The 17,034-nt window shown below is 42.3% G+C and overlaps 1 protein-coding gene across 2 annotated transcripts in view; it reads left to right on the forward strand.

Moving 5' to 3' along the window:
* The window catches only part of RNF115 (ring finger protein 115), a 59,050-nt gene extending 42,250 nt beyond the window's left edge, over positions 1 to 16,800 (forward strand). For both annotated transcript variants that reach the window (XM_084757367.1, XM_084757368.1), the window contains 6 exons: positions 2,649 to 2,848; positions 9,878 to 9,949; positions 11,254 to 11,326; positions 12,200 to 12,293; positions 14,231 to 14,346; positions 15,558 to 16,800. In XM_084757367.1, coding sequence (XP_084613493.1) covers positions 2,649 to 2,848; positions 9,878 to 9,949; positions 11,254 to 11,326; positions 12,200 to 12,293; positions 14,231 to 14,346; positions 15,558 to 15,689 — 687 coding nt within the window. In that variant the 3' untranslated portion in view covers positions 15,690 to 16,800. The remainder of the gene's footprint in view (positions 1 to 2,648; positions 2,849 to 9,877; positions 9,950 to 11,253; positions 11,327 to 12,199; positions 12,294 to 14,230; positions 14,347 to 15,557) is intronic.
* Positions 16,801 to 17,034: the final 234 nt, after the last annotated feature.

Below are 17,034 nucleotides of genomic sequence, written 5' to 3' on the forward strand. Positions count from 1 at the left end.
CTTATGATGTATTTTCTACATATTATTCATGTGTTATCTTACATGTATTGAATATATTGTGATAATAATCTTACTATACAAAGTATCCATGATATACTGCTCCTGAAAAGAATGCTACGGTGGCATCCTGAGGCAATACATGCATCCTTCATATCTTATGATACTTGCCCTGGCTAACATATTATAGTCTCTGTATTAGTTACTTTTGGATCTATGTGACTACAGTACCTAACAGAGACAGCTAAAGAGGAGAATGGCTTATTCTGGTTCATGGTTCATTGCGACAAGGAATGCTTGCTGGGACAGTTCACTTCTTGGTAGTAGATGCACATAACAGTGAAGCAGAGAGACAGATGGTTCCACATTCTCCCCAGTACCCCAAAGGGCTGTATGGGACTTTTGAGCTTCTAACCATAACAGTTTCCTTTTCTGTTCTAGGGTAGGGTGCTACTTGGGATTGGTGTCTGTATCTTCCTACTTGAAAATAAACTTCTTTTGAAGCAGAAGAGTCTCTTTTTTTTAAATTGAAAAATAAAATCATTCATATTATATCTCAATTGCTATCCCATCCCATGCATCCTCCCATCCCTCCCTCCCTCTCGCTTTCACCCCTTCCCCTTCTCCTTCCCCTTCCCCTTCCCCTTCCCTATGACTGTGACTGATGGGGACCTCTCCTCCTGAATATGATGCTAGGGTATCAAGTCTCTTCTTGGTAGTTTGCTATCCTTCCTCCAAGTGCCATCAGAACTCCCCATCAAGGAGACATGGCCAAATACAGGGCACCAGAGTTCGTGTGAAAGTCAGTCCCCAGTCTCCACTTAACTGTGGAGAATGTTCTGTCCCTTGGCTAGATCTGGGTAGGGGTTCAATGTTTACTGCACATATTGTCCTTGGTTGGTACCATAGTTCGAGCATAACCCCTGGCCTAGATCCGCCCATCATAGTGTTCTTCTTGTAGGTTTATAGGACCCTCTGGATCCTTCTATTTCTCCATCTCCTATATTTCTCTCACCTAGAGTCCCAATAGGATGTCCTCACATATCTATCCCACTTCCCTGGTAAGTGAAGACTTTCATGGGACATGCCCCTTGGGCTAATGTCCAGTTATAAGTGAGTATATACCATTCGAGGCTCTCTGCTTCTGGGTTAACTCACTCATTTATGATCATTTCTAGTTCACTCATTATGATCATTTCTAGTTCAGTCCATTTGTCCACAAATTTCGGGAATTACTTGTTTTTAATAGCTGAGTAGTATTCCATAATGTAAATATACCACAGTTTCTTTATCCACTCTTCTACTGAGGGACACTTAGGCTGTTTCCATGATCTGGCTATTATGAATAAGGCTTCTATGAACATGGTTGAGCAAATTTTCTTGTTGTGTGCTGGCACATCTTCTGGGTATATTCCAAGGAGTGGAATAGTTGGGTCTTAAGGAAGCCCTATTCCCAGTTTTCTGAGATAGCACCAGAGAGATTTCCAAAGTGGCTGTACTAGTTTGCATTCCCACCAGCAATGAAGGAGTATTCCTCTTTCTCCACATCCTCACCAGCATGTGGTGTCACTTGAATTTTTGATCTTAGCCATTCTGATGGGTGTAAGATGGAATCTCAGAGTTGTTTTGATTTGCATTTTGCAAAACAGTCTCTTTAAAATAACAACAACAGCAACAGCAAAACTTGATTTGGACTGGAGAGATGGCTCAGCAGTCAGTAGCACTCAGTGTTTTTGCAGAGGATGTGTGTTGGGTTCCCACATTTTCACAGCAGCCTCTAGCCTTAGGTCCAGGGGGTCCTCTGCCCTCTTCTGACCTCCTTGAACACTGCACTCACCCACTCACAGAGATACACATAGCTTTTTTAAAAAATTATTTTAGCCAGGCGTGGTGGTGCATGCCTTTAATCCCAGCACTCAGGAGGCAGAGGCAGGCGGTTCTCTGTGAGTTCGAGGCAAGCCATCCCTGCAAAGAGAGTTCCAGGATAGAAAGGGCTTTTACACAGAGAAACCCTGTCTTGAAAAAACAAACAATATCTATATACACACATACATACAATCATATATACATACATACATACATACATAAATACATATTTTAAATGTTAATTTACCTTTCCTTTTCCTCTTTGCTTACTGATTCTCCCAAACTCGACCTCTCTCCCTCCCATATTAACGATGGAAATGTGTACAACAGAAGCTCCTGTCAGACATAGCCATACTGCTTTGCTTGGACACAGCCTCTCTCCAATGTTAGTGCCAAGTCAAGAGAAGCATTTTACAGATATCATCTCTACTTTGTGCTGATGGTGTGTTTTTTTTTTCAAATGGAGGAACATATTTGTTTTGTTAGAAATGTAGATGCCATTTGTGCAAAGCACACAAGCATGATGTTGATCTGAACTGCTAGCTGCGCTTGGGGTGGGTGTCTACTTTTACCTTTAGCTCATATGTCTGAAGCGGAGACTGGTCAGAGGCATGTGCATTTGGATATCAGTAATGTTAAAGACATGACCTAGGCATTTGCTTTCTTATCTATGAAGAAAATTAGTTATCTTAAGGTTTTTTTGTTTTGTTTTGTTTTGTTTTTGCTTGTTTGTTTACCATCAACCAGTGCTAATGTGTACTTTTTCCCCCACTTGTTTTTACTAGTTCTGGGACACAATGTTTTTACAAGATTATAGACCATTTCTAAGTAGCATTCCACTGGACCAAGATAATAGACCCAATGAGAGAGGTCACCAAACTCACACTGACTTTTGGGGACCAAGCAGGCCTCCAAGGTTGCCACTGACAAGAAGATACAGGTCTCGAGGGAGCACTCGTCCTGACAGGTCACCTGCTATTGAAGGGTAAGTTGCTGGTTTGAGTTCTTTTTTTTTTTCTTTTTCTTTTTCCCTGTTCTGAGTTCTTAAGGGTTGTTTGAGTGAAGGATGTGCTGGCACAATCTAATCTTTATAAGGTTCTCAGATTTTTGTGGACAAGACAGAAATATAGACAGGATGAAAACGAATCTAAATTGAATGTCATACTCATGTAATTATCAGTTAGGAATTGGTAATAGAGAGTGATAAATCTAAAACACTTCTCTTAATGCTTTTATTAATGTCTCAGATTGACACAGAGGGGATTTATAATTTTAGAAGAAGCTGTGTTTGGTAGTTCATGCTTAAAGTGTTTGGCAGACTGAGAAGCATCATAAGTTTAACACTAACCTGGGCAAAATACTGAGACCATGTCTCAGAAAAGAATGTGGTTGCACACACCTTTATTCCCAGCACTAGGGAAGCAGATGCAGAGAGATTTTTGTAAATTTGAGACTACTCTGATCACTTAATGAGTTCCAGGACCACACAACAAGACCCTGGCTCCAAAATAAAGAAGTAAATAAATAGATAAAAAGGGGTGGGGTGGGATGGGGTGGGGGGGCGGCGGGCAGGGAGTAAAAAGAAAAAGAAATTTGGAAGATACTAAAAAGTATAGCAAGTATATTACATAACATTGGGATCTTTCTTAGTTACTTTTCTAATGCTGTGACAGAGCATCATGACCAAGGCAATGTAGAAAAGGAAGCATGTAATTGGCTTATGATTTCAGAAGGCTGAGAGCCCATCATGGCAGGACAGCATGCCAGCAGACTGCAGACAGGTTGGTTGGAGCAGCTGAGAGCTCTCGCCATGACCTAAAAGTAGGAGGCAGAGAGAGGGCACATTAGGAATGCCTTAGGGCTTTTGAAACCTCAGAGCCTGGCCCCAGTGACACAGCTCTTCCAACAAGATCACACCTCCTAGTGCTTCTCAAATACTTCCATCATTTAGGGGCCATTCTCATTGAAACAATCACAGAAGGCAAAGGTCGGGATTTAAAGATTTAAATAGATGAGAAAGTGGGCTTAGTATGAAATTTCTCCTAGGTTATTTAGATCTACCAGGTAGCTCATTCTGGTTTTGAATTCCAGATCCTTCTACCCTAGGCTCCCAGTTGCTGGGATTACAGGTGCGTGCCACCAAGCCTTCTTTATACTACATTTTTGTTAAAGGAAAGAGAATTTTTTCTACTGCCTCATATTCTGTGCTAAGAATATTTCCTTTACTGGGCACTGTGTCACATGCTTCCTGCCCACAGATGTAAAGAAAGCCAGATGAGTATAGATTTAACATTTTATCCTTTACTGAGAAGTGGCAAGGAGAACGGTGCAGAGAATGGATTTATGATTAGCCAGAGACAATGTCTGCTAATCATCTACAGTAGAATAAATGGCAATGCTTGAGCTGGGTGTGGTGGCACATGCTTGTAACCCCAGCATTTGGGATGAGGGCAAAAGAATCAGGAGTTCAAGCCAGCCTCAGCTATACAGCTCATTGCCAGGTCCTTCATTAAGATACTGATAGCACAAGCCATGCCATCAGCACCAACCCCAACAACTGTAATCTTGTTCTGGGGGCCCTGTTGTTCCATAAGAAGAGTCACAGTCAGCTGGTCATTGAGGGTTGCCATCTTGGACTTTGAACTTTTGGGGACCTCTAGTGGATGATGGTGGGCATTGGGCTCACAGCAATCTGGTCTGGCCTTGGTGTGTGGCTTCAGCACCCATAATATGGTTTTTATGTCTTACCTGGACATCAATATGTAACCCAGACTGGCCTTAAAACCTTTTAACCTTAAAAAAAAAAGTATAGATATTAGCAACTATACTAGTTATCTTATACATTCCTGGGACAAAATGCCTGGAGAAAGCAACTTAAGGGAGGAAGGTACGGCCTGTCACAGTGGGAAGTCATGGGGCAGGAGCTTCAGGCAGCTGGCCACACTTGCATCTGCAATGGGAAGCGGAGATGACTGCTGCTGCTCAGTCCTCATTCTCCTTTTCATACAGTTCAGACCATCAGTCATGGGTCTTCCTGCCTCCACTAAATGAGCCTGATATAGAAAACCCCTAACCCAGAGCTCTGAGCCTCAGTGATCCTAGGTCCTGTAAAGCTGATCATCAGGACCAACTGTCCTGATTTAAGAAGCAAACCTGCTTTAAGTAGACTGAAGACTCACTGAGTCAGGAGGAGTGCGTACTACCAAGCACTTCCTCAAACTCAGTCAGTGCAGGGCTGCAGATAGGATGGCTCAAGTGTTAAGCATGGTGGCTGTCTTATAGTGGATCCAGGTTCAATTCCCTGTGCCCACAAGACTGCTTTTCTTTAACTCCAGGTCCAGGGGATCTGATGCCATCTTCTGGTTTCTATGTACACTGCATGCACAGACATATAGGCAAAACACCCATACACATAAAAATAAATTAAATTTAAAATAAAAACAGTCAGTGTGACATGTAAGAAGAATCATAAGGCATAAGCACAGGATAGAAAAATACAGTCCATAAATGCAGATACTATGGCTACTTATCTGGGAAATTTAAGATAATAAAACATAAAAGAATCCAACTAAGTAGCAAAATGATAGGTAAACAAAAATCTTTTTAGTAATAACAAGTTTAAAATGAAAAGAAGCCAGAACTGGGTGTGGTAGCACACATGACCCCAGTACCTGCGTGGCATAGACCAGGTTTGCTATAGGTTTGAGGCCAGCCTAGTCCACTTTTTAAATTCTAGGGCAGTGAAGGCTCCTTAATGAAATACTGCCTCAAAACAAAAGAAAAAATAATTATTTTTTTAAAAAGGGACTCTTGAGGCAGCTTAGTTGGTGAAGTGCCTTCCTGGCAAATGTGAGAGCCTGAGCTTGGATCCCAACACCTATGTAGAAGTAGCCAAGTGTGGTCCATATGTCTGTAACCCTGAGGGGAAGGGGAGGAGACTGGGGATCCCTATAACAGTCTAGCCAATTTGTAACAGTAAAGTCACCAAGAGACCCTGATGAAATGATTAGTGTGGAAGCCAAGATAGTAGCAACAATGAAAGTATTTGCATTTGATGAGATTCTAAAGTGTTTGTCTATGCCAGATATTAGGAAATAGAGCCAGAGAACTTTTAGTCCAGTTGCTCTTGTCTTCATGCAAGTTTATCGTCTTCAGTACAGAATATTGCCAGGCATATTGCTCTACCCAGAGTGGCCTGCCCATTCCCCTGTGGCTATAGTGCTTGTCAATGTTTAATACATATATTAAATTTTTATTATTTATTTTTACTGTGGCTTTTTCTCATAACAACTTCTGTTCATTTGAGCAGCAGAAAAGCTTTTTACATGTGTTTGTCAAGCTCTCAACTATTGCTTTTTATGGGCTACGTCTTAGGATCCTGTTCACCTATTTCAATAGACAGTAGTACTTTTCATTTAAGAAAGTAGCTGTTGAAGGTTCACCTTTGTGAGAATATGCGTGTGTTCCTCCCAGGAGTTCCTCTGAAGTATATGTTTCTTGTGGTTGTTCATTAATGGAGAACGTTTGCTAACCTAAGAGGAAACTCATGTTATCTACTCGTTCTGCAGTTATTTATTGAGTGTCTAAAGTCCTATACAGTTAGGCATTCAAATTATAGCTCATCTATAAGTAACCAGAGCCTGACCACACTAGCTTACTTCACCTTCAGATGAAGCTGACTCGTGCCAGAAGGCCCACCTATTGTTTGACATCTGGGGTTGGTAGGTCCTGGTGGCTATCTACTATCACCTTTGGATTTCTCAGATATCAAGAAATAAAAATAAAAATGATCAGAGAATTGATTAGTTTATGTAGAGTTAATGATGGAAAGAAAATGGGCTTTAGGAAGAGTTTCATTCAGATTATTTATGTTTCATTTTAAAGTTTTAGAATGATAAAATTTGTATCTTTTAGTTTAATTTTTAGATAAGTAAGAGAGGTACATAGTTTGCACATAGTACATTAAATCTATCTTTATTTTAGTGCCCCCCATTTCAAGACAAATTCCATAGTCTAAGCTAGCCTGGAATTTGCTATATAGTCCAGCCTGGCCTTGGATTTTTGATCCTTCTGCATCCACCTCCTGATTACTAGCATCCAAGGCTGGCACCACCATGCCCAGTTTGTGAAGTGTTGGGGGTTGCTCCAGCCAGGGCTTTGTGCAAATGAGGCAAGCACTCCATCAACTAAGGTACTTCTGCACCCAGAAAGACCTTTGGTTGTTAGCATTAACCCTGCATCTAAGAAGCCTTTGTACCTACATAGGGTGCTTTCTCGAAGTCATCCCTAAATTTTGAAATCATAGTTTTCTGATACTGATCACAACTTAGATTTTGAGAATTGACTTTGGTTGTTTAACTTTCAGCCTTTACTTAAAAAAAAAAATGATAAGGTTTTCTTGGATTAGAAGGTAGCGTTACAAAGAAGCAGCCACAGTCACACTTTGCTATGTAATCTTATAAACTTTTTGTTTGGGGTTTTTTGTTTTGTTTTGTTTTTTAAGACAGGGTTTCTCTGTGTAGCTGTCTTGGCCTGCCTTTGTAGACCAGGCTAGCCTGAAACTCACAGAGATCTACCTGCCTCTGCCTCCCTGAGTGCTGGGATTAAAGGCATGTGCCACCACACACAGCATCTTATAAACTTTTAAATACACACACACAGTACAATATCTATGTAGTTGAAATAGGGTCAACCATATGCATGTTTTATGATTATTTTATATGAATATACCTTTTACTATATGCCTGTTTGGCCCCATCTAGGGGTTGTCTTAATTAATTCAACAAACATTGCCATTCCCCTGTACCTGTGGCTCTTTTAGATGTTGCACACACAATAGTGAATGTAGTAGTTAAAAAAATGTAACTTCCTTTGTGAATCTTAAATACCAAGGAAGAAAAATAAGCAAAATCAATAGTGTTCTGCAGTAGTAAGTGCTAGGTAGAAGGCAAGGAGGGGAGAGAAGGGAATGTGGGAGGCATAAAGTTTTCAGAAGGAATCATCAAAGGCCTCATTGAAAAAAATATTAAAAAAGTATTTGAATAGACAAAGTAAGTGAAGAAAGGAGCTAGAGTGCTGACAGGAGATACAGCATCATGGAGCAGCGTTAGTGAGGAGAATATTAGGGGATGAAGTCTCAAAAGTTTCTGGAGTGTGGGTGGGAAGGCTGCTACTCTAACTGTTAGAGTCTTGGGGCACTTACTTCAGTGGGCCCTAAGTTTAACTTACGTCTTGGAGTGGTCATTCTACTCACTGTGTGGGGACAGAGTGGAGCACCGTCTAAGAAGCTGTTGTCTTAACCTAAGCTAGAGATGCCAGTGGCTTAGGTGAGAATAATAAAGAGTTGATAGATTCTAACAGAGCTTATGGGCTATAGTGTGTAACAGAAAGAGAAATAAGGATGATACCAAGGTTGCTGACCTAAGCAGCTAGATAAGTAGGGCCACCATGATGTGGAGAACACTATAAAGGACAGTTTGGAAGAAAAAAAATTTGGGACATAAGTTTGAGGTGTTCATTACACATTCAAGTGGGGGTATTGAGGCAGGTAGAGTAGACACCTCATTTGGCTGGAAATAATGTTTGGAAGTTACTGCCAGCCAGTGCTACAGAGTGAGCTCTTACCTCAAAGAAAAACAAAACAAAACAAAAACAAACCATCAGAAAGAAAAGAAAAAGGCAAAACAGAACTCAGAACAGCACTGGGAGAACTGAGCCTGGTACAGCCCTGGGAACTGTGTGAAAATTCTTCCATGGGCTCAGCATGGGGCCGCCCTCTACACTTGTGGGTTGATTTTGCTCTTCTCTAAAAGTGTGTAAATCACACACTTTTAACATTTACCTTTAATAAGAAATTATGTAACCTCAATTATGATAACAGAAAAGTCAGAATAAATATGTATATTAGCTGAGAGTAATTTCTGAACAAAACTTACTGAGACCACCCTGAGTAGTCTCTCTTTGGTACTTCTGATGAAACAGAGTCAACTTCTGACTTCCAGAGAGTAAGTACATAGAAGGAAGAATGAGCACTTGCTAACGAGGTGACCCTGTCAACTCCAGCGCCTGTAACAGGCTGGCTGCAGAACTTCAGGGAACTAGGCTGCTTTCTCAGTTCTCCATCACTGATTACCTGCCAGTTCACTAGTGTGGTAATTTACTCTTCATGTTCCTGGTAAGCAGGAGAGCTTGTATTAGTTAGACTAGCTGACTTCGACTGTCTCACTGTCACCGAGAACAGCTTAGCTTGGTGGTTCTGGCAAAGATGTCATGAGTCAGCATTCCTACCCATTGTGGGTGTAGTCACTGAATACTTGAAATGGGTGTGGAAGATCCGCTTCCAAGATGGCTCCTTCACTTGAAACTTGCAGGAGGCCTTAGTTTCTCACTATTATGGTTCTCTATAGAGCTTTTCACTGTCTCCATGACTTGGCAGCCAGTTCTTTTAAAGTAAATGATTCAATATAGATGGGTATAAGGAAATAAATCATCATAACTTTTGGTCTCCTAATACTGCAAGCCACAGTCACTTCTGCCATATCTTACCTGTAAAAAGTGAATCACTAAGTCTAACCAAGTGTGAGGGGAGTGACTTGTAGACATGTCTGTCCTGTGGTCTAACATCGGCTACTGTCAAGGTTGTGTTGGTTAGCTTAGGACCCATGTTAAAAGGTGCAGAAATGGGTGCAGAATCCCACTGGGTCAGGATTATTTGAGCCCTTTCCCATATTACTGTCAGAGATCCAAAGAAATATTTTGAAAACCACATCATAACATCATGTCTTTTTCTAACCTAATCCACAAGACATCGTGTTAATCTCTAAGATGGCAGAACTCACAAAGAGCAGTAATGGACACACATCCTATGGGCAATGGCCTGGTTTCTCTTGCTGTCTTTTGTATACCGACCAGTGGGAAGCTCCTGTGGTTTAGGGTGTTGGTTGATTAGTGAGCCGTGATTGTCTGTAGAATATTCATGTGTGTTGCTTTATCTCACTTTCCCTTCCTTCAACAGAATAATACAACAGATCTTTGCAGGATTCTTTGCAAATTCGGCGATTCCCGGATCCCCACACCCCTTTTCTTGGTAAGTGCCCATTCTGTGCATTCCTTGTCTGTATTGCACTGCTTGAGCAGTACTGTTTTACACGGGATCATGTCTACCACAGCGAACGAAAACTCTGCATAGGTGAGTATGTGGATGTGCCTGGGACATTAGACTACCTTTCTCCCCCCACCACCCCACCACCCCAAATCCCAACTCAGTCAGAACTCACTTTTTCTTCTTGATGCTGAGGACAGCTGTCCTGGTCCCCTAAGATACTGCTGGACATGCCTGGTTGGCTTTCTGTCTTGGTCTGAGGACTATGTTGAGGTGGGGAAGGAGATAGTCCCTGCCGGGCCTGAGATCTGCTTTGTGAGTTTCCCTTATGAACCACATAGGAAGATTTTGTGCTTTAAGAATTCCTGACATTGAAAACATAACATTTTAGTTTCTTTTCTCAAAGTAAGAAAGTTTCTAAAAAGAAACCAAAGACACATGGAGGTCAGCATGAGAGTGACTGTAGGTGTGGCAGGGACTACACACAGGACTACCTGGGACAGCCTTTCCTCCAGCTATTTCCGACTTCTAGTGTTCCTACAGAAGGCTTTCTGTTCAATCCTTCCCCACATTTACTCCATCTTAGAGCCTCTGGTTACTTTACATGTGGTCTAGCTAGAGCCTGTGCACCAGTAGCACCAAGAAAGAAGTCCTGCCAAGTACCTTTGTGAGTGCTCTGAGTTGTAATTTACAGGAACCACTGTGGCTGCTTCTCTACCAGGAAGTCCTTACCATGAAGGACGGGTGTGGCCTCTTTGAATGAAGGAAGGAAGTCTGCTGTAGATTTGGGCCAGCCAAAACACAGACTTTCCTTAACCCACAGGCAGTGAGCTCTTTTGGCCCTAGGTGTCCTGTAGCATTTCAACTCCCTTCACATTTTGTCCCAGTTAATTAAAATTTGTTAAAGCCGGGCATAGTGGCACATGCCTTTAACCCCAGCACTCGGGAGGCAGAGACAGGTGGATCGCTGTAAGTTCAAGGCCAGCCTGGTCTACAAAAGAGAGTCCAGGACACCGAAGGCTACACAGGGAAACCCTGTCTTGAAGAACCAAAAAAAATAAATGAATAAATAAATAAATAATAAATAAAATTTGTTAAGAATAGAAGCATAGTTTTAGAAAATCTACTTGACCTCTCAAGTACAGAGGGTTTCTTTGCCTCTTGATTTTAGAATACTATTGACTTTTCAGCTCTGAGAGAGCAGTGGCCCATTGCTAGGCTCCCGTGTGGTATAAGGCAGAGCCTGCTCACCCTCCCCCCTAACCCTGTCTGTCTCATCTCACGTATAGGAGCGGAATGCTGCACTCCAACCCTGGGGACTATGCCTGGGGTCAGACAGGGCTTGATGCCATTGTAACCCAGGTGAGGAGCTGCCTTGTGAGAGGGCGTCTGTTTGATGTGTCTCATGGTTCCACAGGCTTCTGCATTCCTTCTGCTACTCTCTGACATGGCAATCCCTCTGCTTTCACTGATAGTGTGAGCTTTTGGGTTTCTGTTTTTACTAAGTGGATGGATGGGCTATGGGTGTGGCCAAGTGTCCATGCTTCTACTAGGCATCTGGGGATTTCTGGAGGGTGACTTTAACTCTGGAGGAAATAAAGACTTCTCCTATAGCAAAGAGTTCATTATAATTTGTCCTCTTGTTCAGTCCTGGGAGGAACAGATGCTTCACAGAAAAACAAGGTCTGCCATGTTGAAGCAGGGGTTTCTGCTAGACGGAGCCAAGTAGAGGAAGGAAGCAGAGACAAGATCTTCCCATGCTGTGGATAATTGCTTCACTCGTTTATGTCCATTTTAACTTGATTGGTTTCCATTTTCCTGTCACTGCTGAGAATAGAAAGCATGTTGTTTATTTCTTAGTCTTCTTGTAGACAGCAGTGTACCCATTTCTTGCCTTTTTGCTGCTTTTCATACTCTCATCCCTTCCCTCTGACCAAATGAAATTTTGAGCCAGTTTGCTATTGCTTTTTATTAACCTGTAATTTTATTCAGGGCATCACAACTCTTTTGGTACCGTACATTTACTTTATGTTATGAGTCCATCTTATAACCATGGTTTACACTGGTGTCACTCTGACATGGTAAAGCAGCTGTAAGTGTTCCAGCCCCCGGACGGAGTCCTACAGAAGTTGAGAGCAGCGAACATTCTTAATGCCTGCACTATTTGTTCTCAGCTGGAATGGCTCCCTCTCCAGTTACTGAGATAACGAGCGTTGCTGCTTTTTCCTTTTGTAGCTTCTAGGTCAGCTAGAAAACACAGGTCCCCCTCCAGCTGACAAGGAAAAGATCACTTCTCTCCCAACAGTGACAGTAACTCAGGAACAAGTTGGTAAGTTTGTTTTCATCTAGTCTAATGTTCAGTGCATTTCTATTCTAAAGCTATGGTTCCCTAACATTCCTGTCTGGCTACCAGCTGTGGAGGGCCTAGTTAGCATGCCTGCTTATAGATCTCAGAGGAAAAAAGAAATGCAGTCATTTGTACAAAGCTTGATTATAATTAGTATAAGAACTTACTACCAAAACTCACTAAGTGATTTAAAAAGCTGTTGGAAATAGTTTTGGCACATGATACCATAGGGAGGCGAAGAGGACAAATAAGAAGCGAGGGCTTGCTTCACGTTAAGGTCCAGTCAGGTAAATAAGGACGTTGTTTGTGAACTTGTCTACCACCCAAAGCACCCTGAAACTTCTCTTGGAGTTTGGAGCTTTTCTGAACAAGCCCGTCCCTTCCCTATCTGCTCAGACTCTCCGCTCCTCATATCAGAGTCCATTCCAGATTAATAGAAAAGCAGCTTACATCTGACTCAAACAACACAGCTATGCTGCTGTTCTTCGGTTCCTCCACTCTTCTGAAAGGGAGTCCTAGACAGAGTAGTGAGGGTGTAAGGGATCTTTAGGAAGTTCTAGAAATAATGTTACATAAAGTGAAAAGGAGAGGGAGCCAAAATGAAAATTAGAGCTACTATTGCTGTATTTCCAATGGGGTGCTAGTGATGGTGGCAATGCTGACAGAAAGGAAAAGGTAGATTTAGAAATTTAATTTTGAGTTGTCATGGAGGTACACACCTTTAATCCCAGCACTAGGGAGACAGATCTCTGAGTTTAAGGCCAGCCTGGTCTGCATAGTGAGTTCTTCACCAGCCAGGGCTATTTAGTGAGACATTAAGGGAAAAAAAGAGAGAGAGAGAGAGAAACTTCTATTTTGAAAAAAGTTAGCTTTATTACTGATTACATAGTAAGATGAAGGAGTCCTGAGTGCACTTGTCCTCTATAGTTCTGGGGTATAGCTCCTGGTACAGCCTTTAATTAACAACCACCGATGACCCTGGGACAGTCATACTGAAAAGAACAGGAAAAGAACCGCGGTGATGGTGCACAGCTTGCCACTGTTTTCTAGGCAGACATTGGCTGACAGAGGCTGTCACACATCTGGGAAGGTATTTTCCCTATTTTAACTTAATAGACAAATAAGTTTCTGCTTATATATTTTTTAACTTACAAAATTATATTTATTTTGTGTATGTGTGCATATGTACCACAATGCATGTGTGGAGGCCAGAGGATAACTTGAGGTAGCTGATCTTTCACCTTGTGGGTCCCGGGGATTGCACTCAGGTCATTAGGCTGAGGAGAAGCGTTTTATTCTCTAAGCTACCTCACCAGGCCAGCTCTCTGCTAGTTCTTCTAACTTGTCTCACTAAAAATGGAGCCTATTGTTGAGCATGGTAACGCATGCCTTTACTCTCAGCTCTCAGGAGGCAGAGGCAGGCAGATCACTGTGAGTTCGAGGCCAGCCTGGTCTACAAAGCGAGTCCAGGATAGCCAGGGCTACACAGAGAAACCCTGTCTCGAAAAACCAAAAAAAGGAAAACAACAATGACAATGACAAAAATTAGATCTATTATGATTCTCTTAGGTCTATTGGAATTGGCCCCATTTGTTTCCATGTCTATTAACATTTTTGTCTCCATTTTGAACAAAATTAAATCATATTTCTTATCTGCCTACCACTTACATAACTTTTCTCCACTCCTTCTCTGTGATGTTTTGGGGATCAGGGACATTTCTTGGGTTGTAAGAGACATCTAGTTTGGTATTCTTGTTTGTTTGCTTGCCTGCTTATGAGGTAGCCCAGGTTAGCCTTGACTTCCTGCTTCTGCCTCCCTAGTGCTGCGGTTATAGGCCTGCTATAACATGCCTGGCTCTTGGTTGTTTTTCTTTCTTCCTTTTGCTTGTTACTTTAAAACACATATCTTCCTCCAACAGATACGGGTTTAGAATGTCCAGTGTGCAAAGAAGATTACACAGTTGAAGAGAAAGTCCGGCAGTTACCCTGCAACCACTTCTTTCACAGCAGCTGCATTGTGCCATGGTTAGAGCTGGTGAGTACAGCCAGCTCTGACCTGTGGCGGAGCAGCTGGCATGTTACCTGTTGGCTGGGGTGAGGCTGGTCCAGAGGACAGATGTAGTTGCAGTTCAGAGAGCCAAGCAGATCAGATTTTAGCCTCCGTGATTGGCTCCAAGTGCCACCAACATTGTTTTGTCAATTATTATCCCTTTGTAGTGCTTCTAACCAAAGGACAGTGAGCTGCAGTGCACAGGCCACTGTGGCATGCCAGCAGCTTTTACAGATAGTGATTCTGAAGCACATTCAGCAGTTTGTGGTGTTCTTGTGCTAACTGGTGCAGTTGAATAATTATAACAGAGTTGCTCTAACATGCAAAGCCTAGAACACTCACTCTCTGTGCCTGTGCAGGTGCCCCTGGAGGCCAGAAGAGTGTATTAGATTCCTTGGAGCTTGGGTTTCCAGCCATTGTAACACACGGGTGCTGGGAACTGAACTCAGTCCTCTGCAAGCATAGTGCGTGCTTTAGCTGCTGAGCATCTCTCCAGCCCCCTCTCTGTCCCTTAAAAGAAAAAGCTTGCTTAATGTCATTAAGACGACATGAAGAAGTGGTTGATAGTTCAGGTCACTGCTGGCAGTTAGTTTTGGTTGCCATTATGAGTTAGTTTTTATTAACTTCTTGGCTTAGAATTCTGCTTAAAGTTCTATCCAGGAGATAACCTGGTATGGTGCCTTTTTAGTTGCCAGCTCATGATTAATTTTATTGTTTTGGTGGTACGAGGGCCTTGTGAATGCTAGGCAGGTTCCCTTAAGTCATAATTTGGGGTAAAGTGTCATGTGGCCACACAGGCTTGTGAGTGCATGGGGAGGCCAGAGAGCAGCCTTAGACGTTGTTCCTTAAGAGCTACTCACTTTGATTCCTTGGACAGTGCCAGGCTGGGTGGCCACAAACCCCAGGGATCTGTGTGTCTGCCTCCCCAGTGACAGGATTACAAACTTCTGTCACTGGTATTTTACATGTCATCTTGTAGGCTTTGAGCTTTTCCAAACCTACTTTATTTGGGGTTCTTTAATGCTTATACCTCCCTTCCAACCCACCTACCCTAGATAGGAGATCTCCACTTGTTTGTAAACATTTTACTGACTAAGCCATTTCTGCAGCTTGCCTGTGGGGTTTATTAAGTGTGTTTGGTACTCCTAGCTTTTCAGGTCATGGTGTTTACATGGATCGGTGTCATTTTGTTTCAGCATGACACATGCCCCGTGTGTAGGAAGAGCTTAAATGGTGAGGACTCCACGCGGCAAACCCAGAGCTCCGAGGCCTCTGCAAGCAACAGATTTAGCAATGACAGCCAGCTCCATGACCGATGGACTTTCTGAAACTCAAGACCTCACCTGAACCAAGGCTGCCTGTATTAGTCTTGTTATCATAGCTGTAAATTGTATCAAAACTAAACAAACAAAATAGTAGATGGATTTAGGAATCATGTAAGAAACCCCAACCCATAATATTAATGCAATGAGTGTATTTCTTCTCTAAATTTAAAGTTAAAACCTACAGATGGAATTGTATCTACAACCAAATGCCTCTTGTTCCTGAACTGAGTGAGACTTCTGTGTGAAACTTAATTATGTCAGTGTGCTCCTGCCTGAGCAGAACCAGTTCCTTAATGTCTAGCTAGGGTTCTGCCGTCACGTTGTCCTGTAATGGATGTCTCTACCTCCTCCTCCATCTCTGTCTCATCACTAGTGGATCTTGCAGCACATACAGAGAATCCAGAACCCTACAGTCCTGTGCAGAGCATCGTTTGTCTTAACTGTACAAGAGGACCTGCTCTTGGCCATGTGAACAAGGCAAGGATAGTTGGGGGCTGATGCTCTCATGCTGCCTTGTCTTGATCTCCAGAGACCAAGGATATGAAGGAGAATTAGAGTGGGAGGGACGAGTGGCCTGCCATCATACACTTTGATTTTCTTAGTTTAATTCAGGAAGTGCGGCTTCCCCAAAACCAGCACGGTGTATCTTAGTCTTGGGTCGGTAGAGATCTGATTTTGGTTCCTCTTTGGTATTAAGTTGAGTCGTATATAGTCATGGGAAGACAGACGCTGGAAATCTTTACCACTGAGATGTTTTTAATGACTATCAACTCACTGTTGACTGTCTTTCATACTATGGACCTGACAATAATTTCCCTCATCAAAATAGGATCATTTTATTACTGCTTCTATGCCAATTCACAGTTTTGGTAATTCACTATTATTTAGGAATTGAAATTTTATGTGGTCTTGTTTTAGTTTGTAAAGTTTATTTTTCATGTCTGAAACTTTTCCTGTTCTATTCAGTTTGAGCTGTACTTGGAATCAATCTGATCAATGTAATCATGCCCAAAACAACTTAGTCTGGGAAAGGTAGACCTCGCTTTAAGTTCTAACAGTGTCCATACATGTGCTTTGTATGTGTTTAAAGCTGAATAAATGGAGATTGTCAAGAGTGTTGTTGAGCTTCAGCGTCTCAGAAGGACATGATGGAGACGTCTATCAGCTGTGGTACCCAAAAGGATGCTGAAGGTATGCAGGACAAGTGCACAGATGATGTCTCTGTCTTGGCTAGGAGTCCTTCTCCAGTTTTTGATGACTCACACTCTGATTTGAGGGTCAGTGTGGAGGTTTTTTGTACTTGTTAGAGGATGAAGAAATTGGGAGGGAAAATTAAAAATGGGAGGGT

This window comes from Acomys minous (assembly GCF_964271855.1).
Source record: "Acomys minous genome assembly, chromosome: 14".
NCBI classification, from domain to species: domain Eukaryota; kingdom Metazoa; phylum Chordata; class Mammalia; order Rodentia; family Muridae; genus Acomys; species Acomys minous.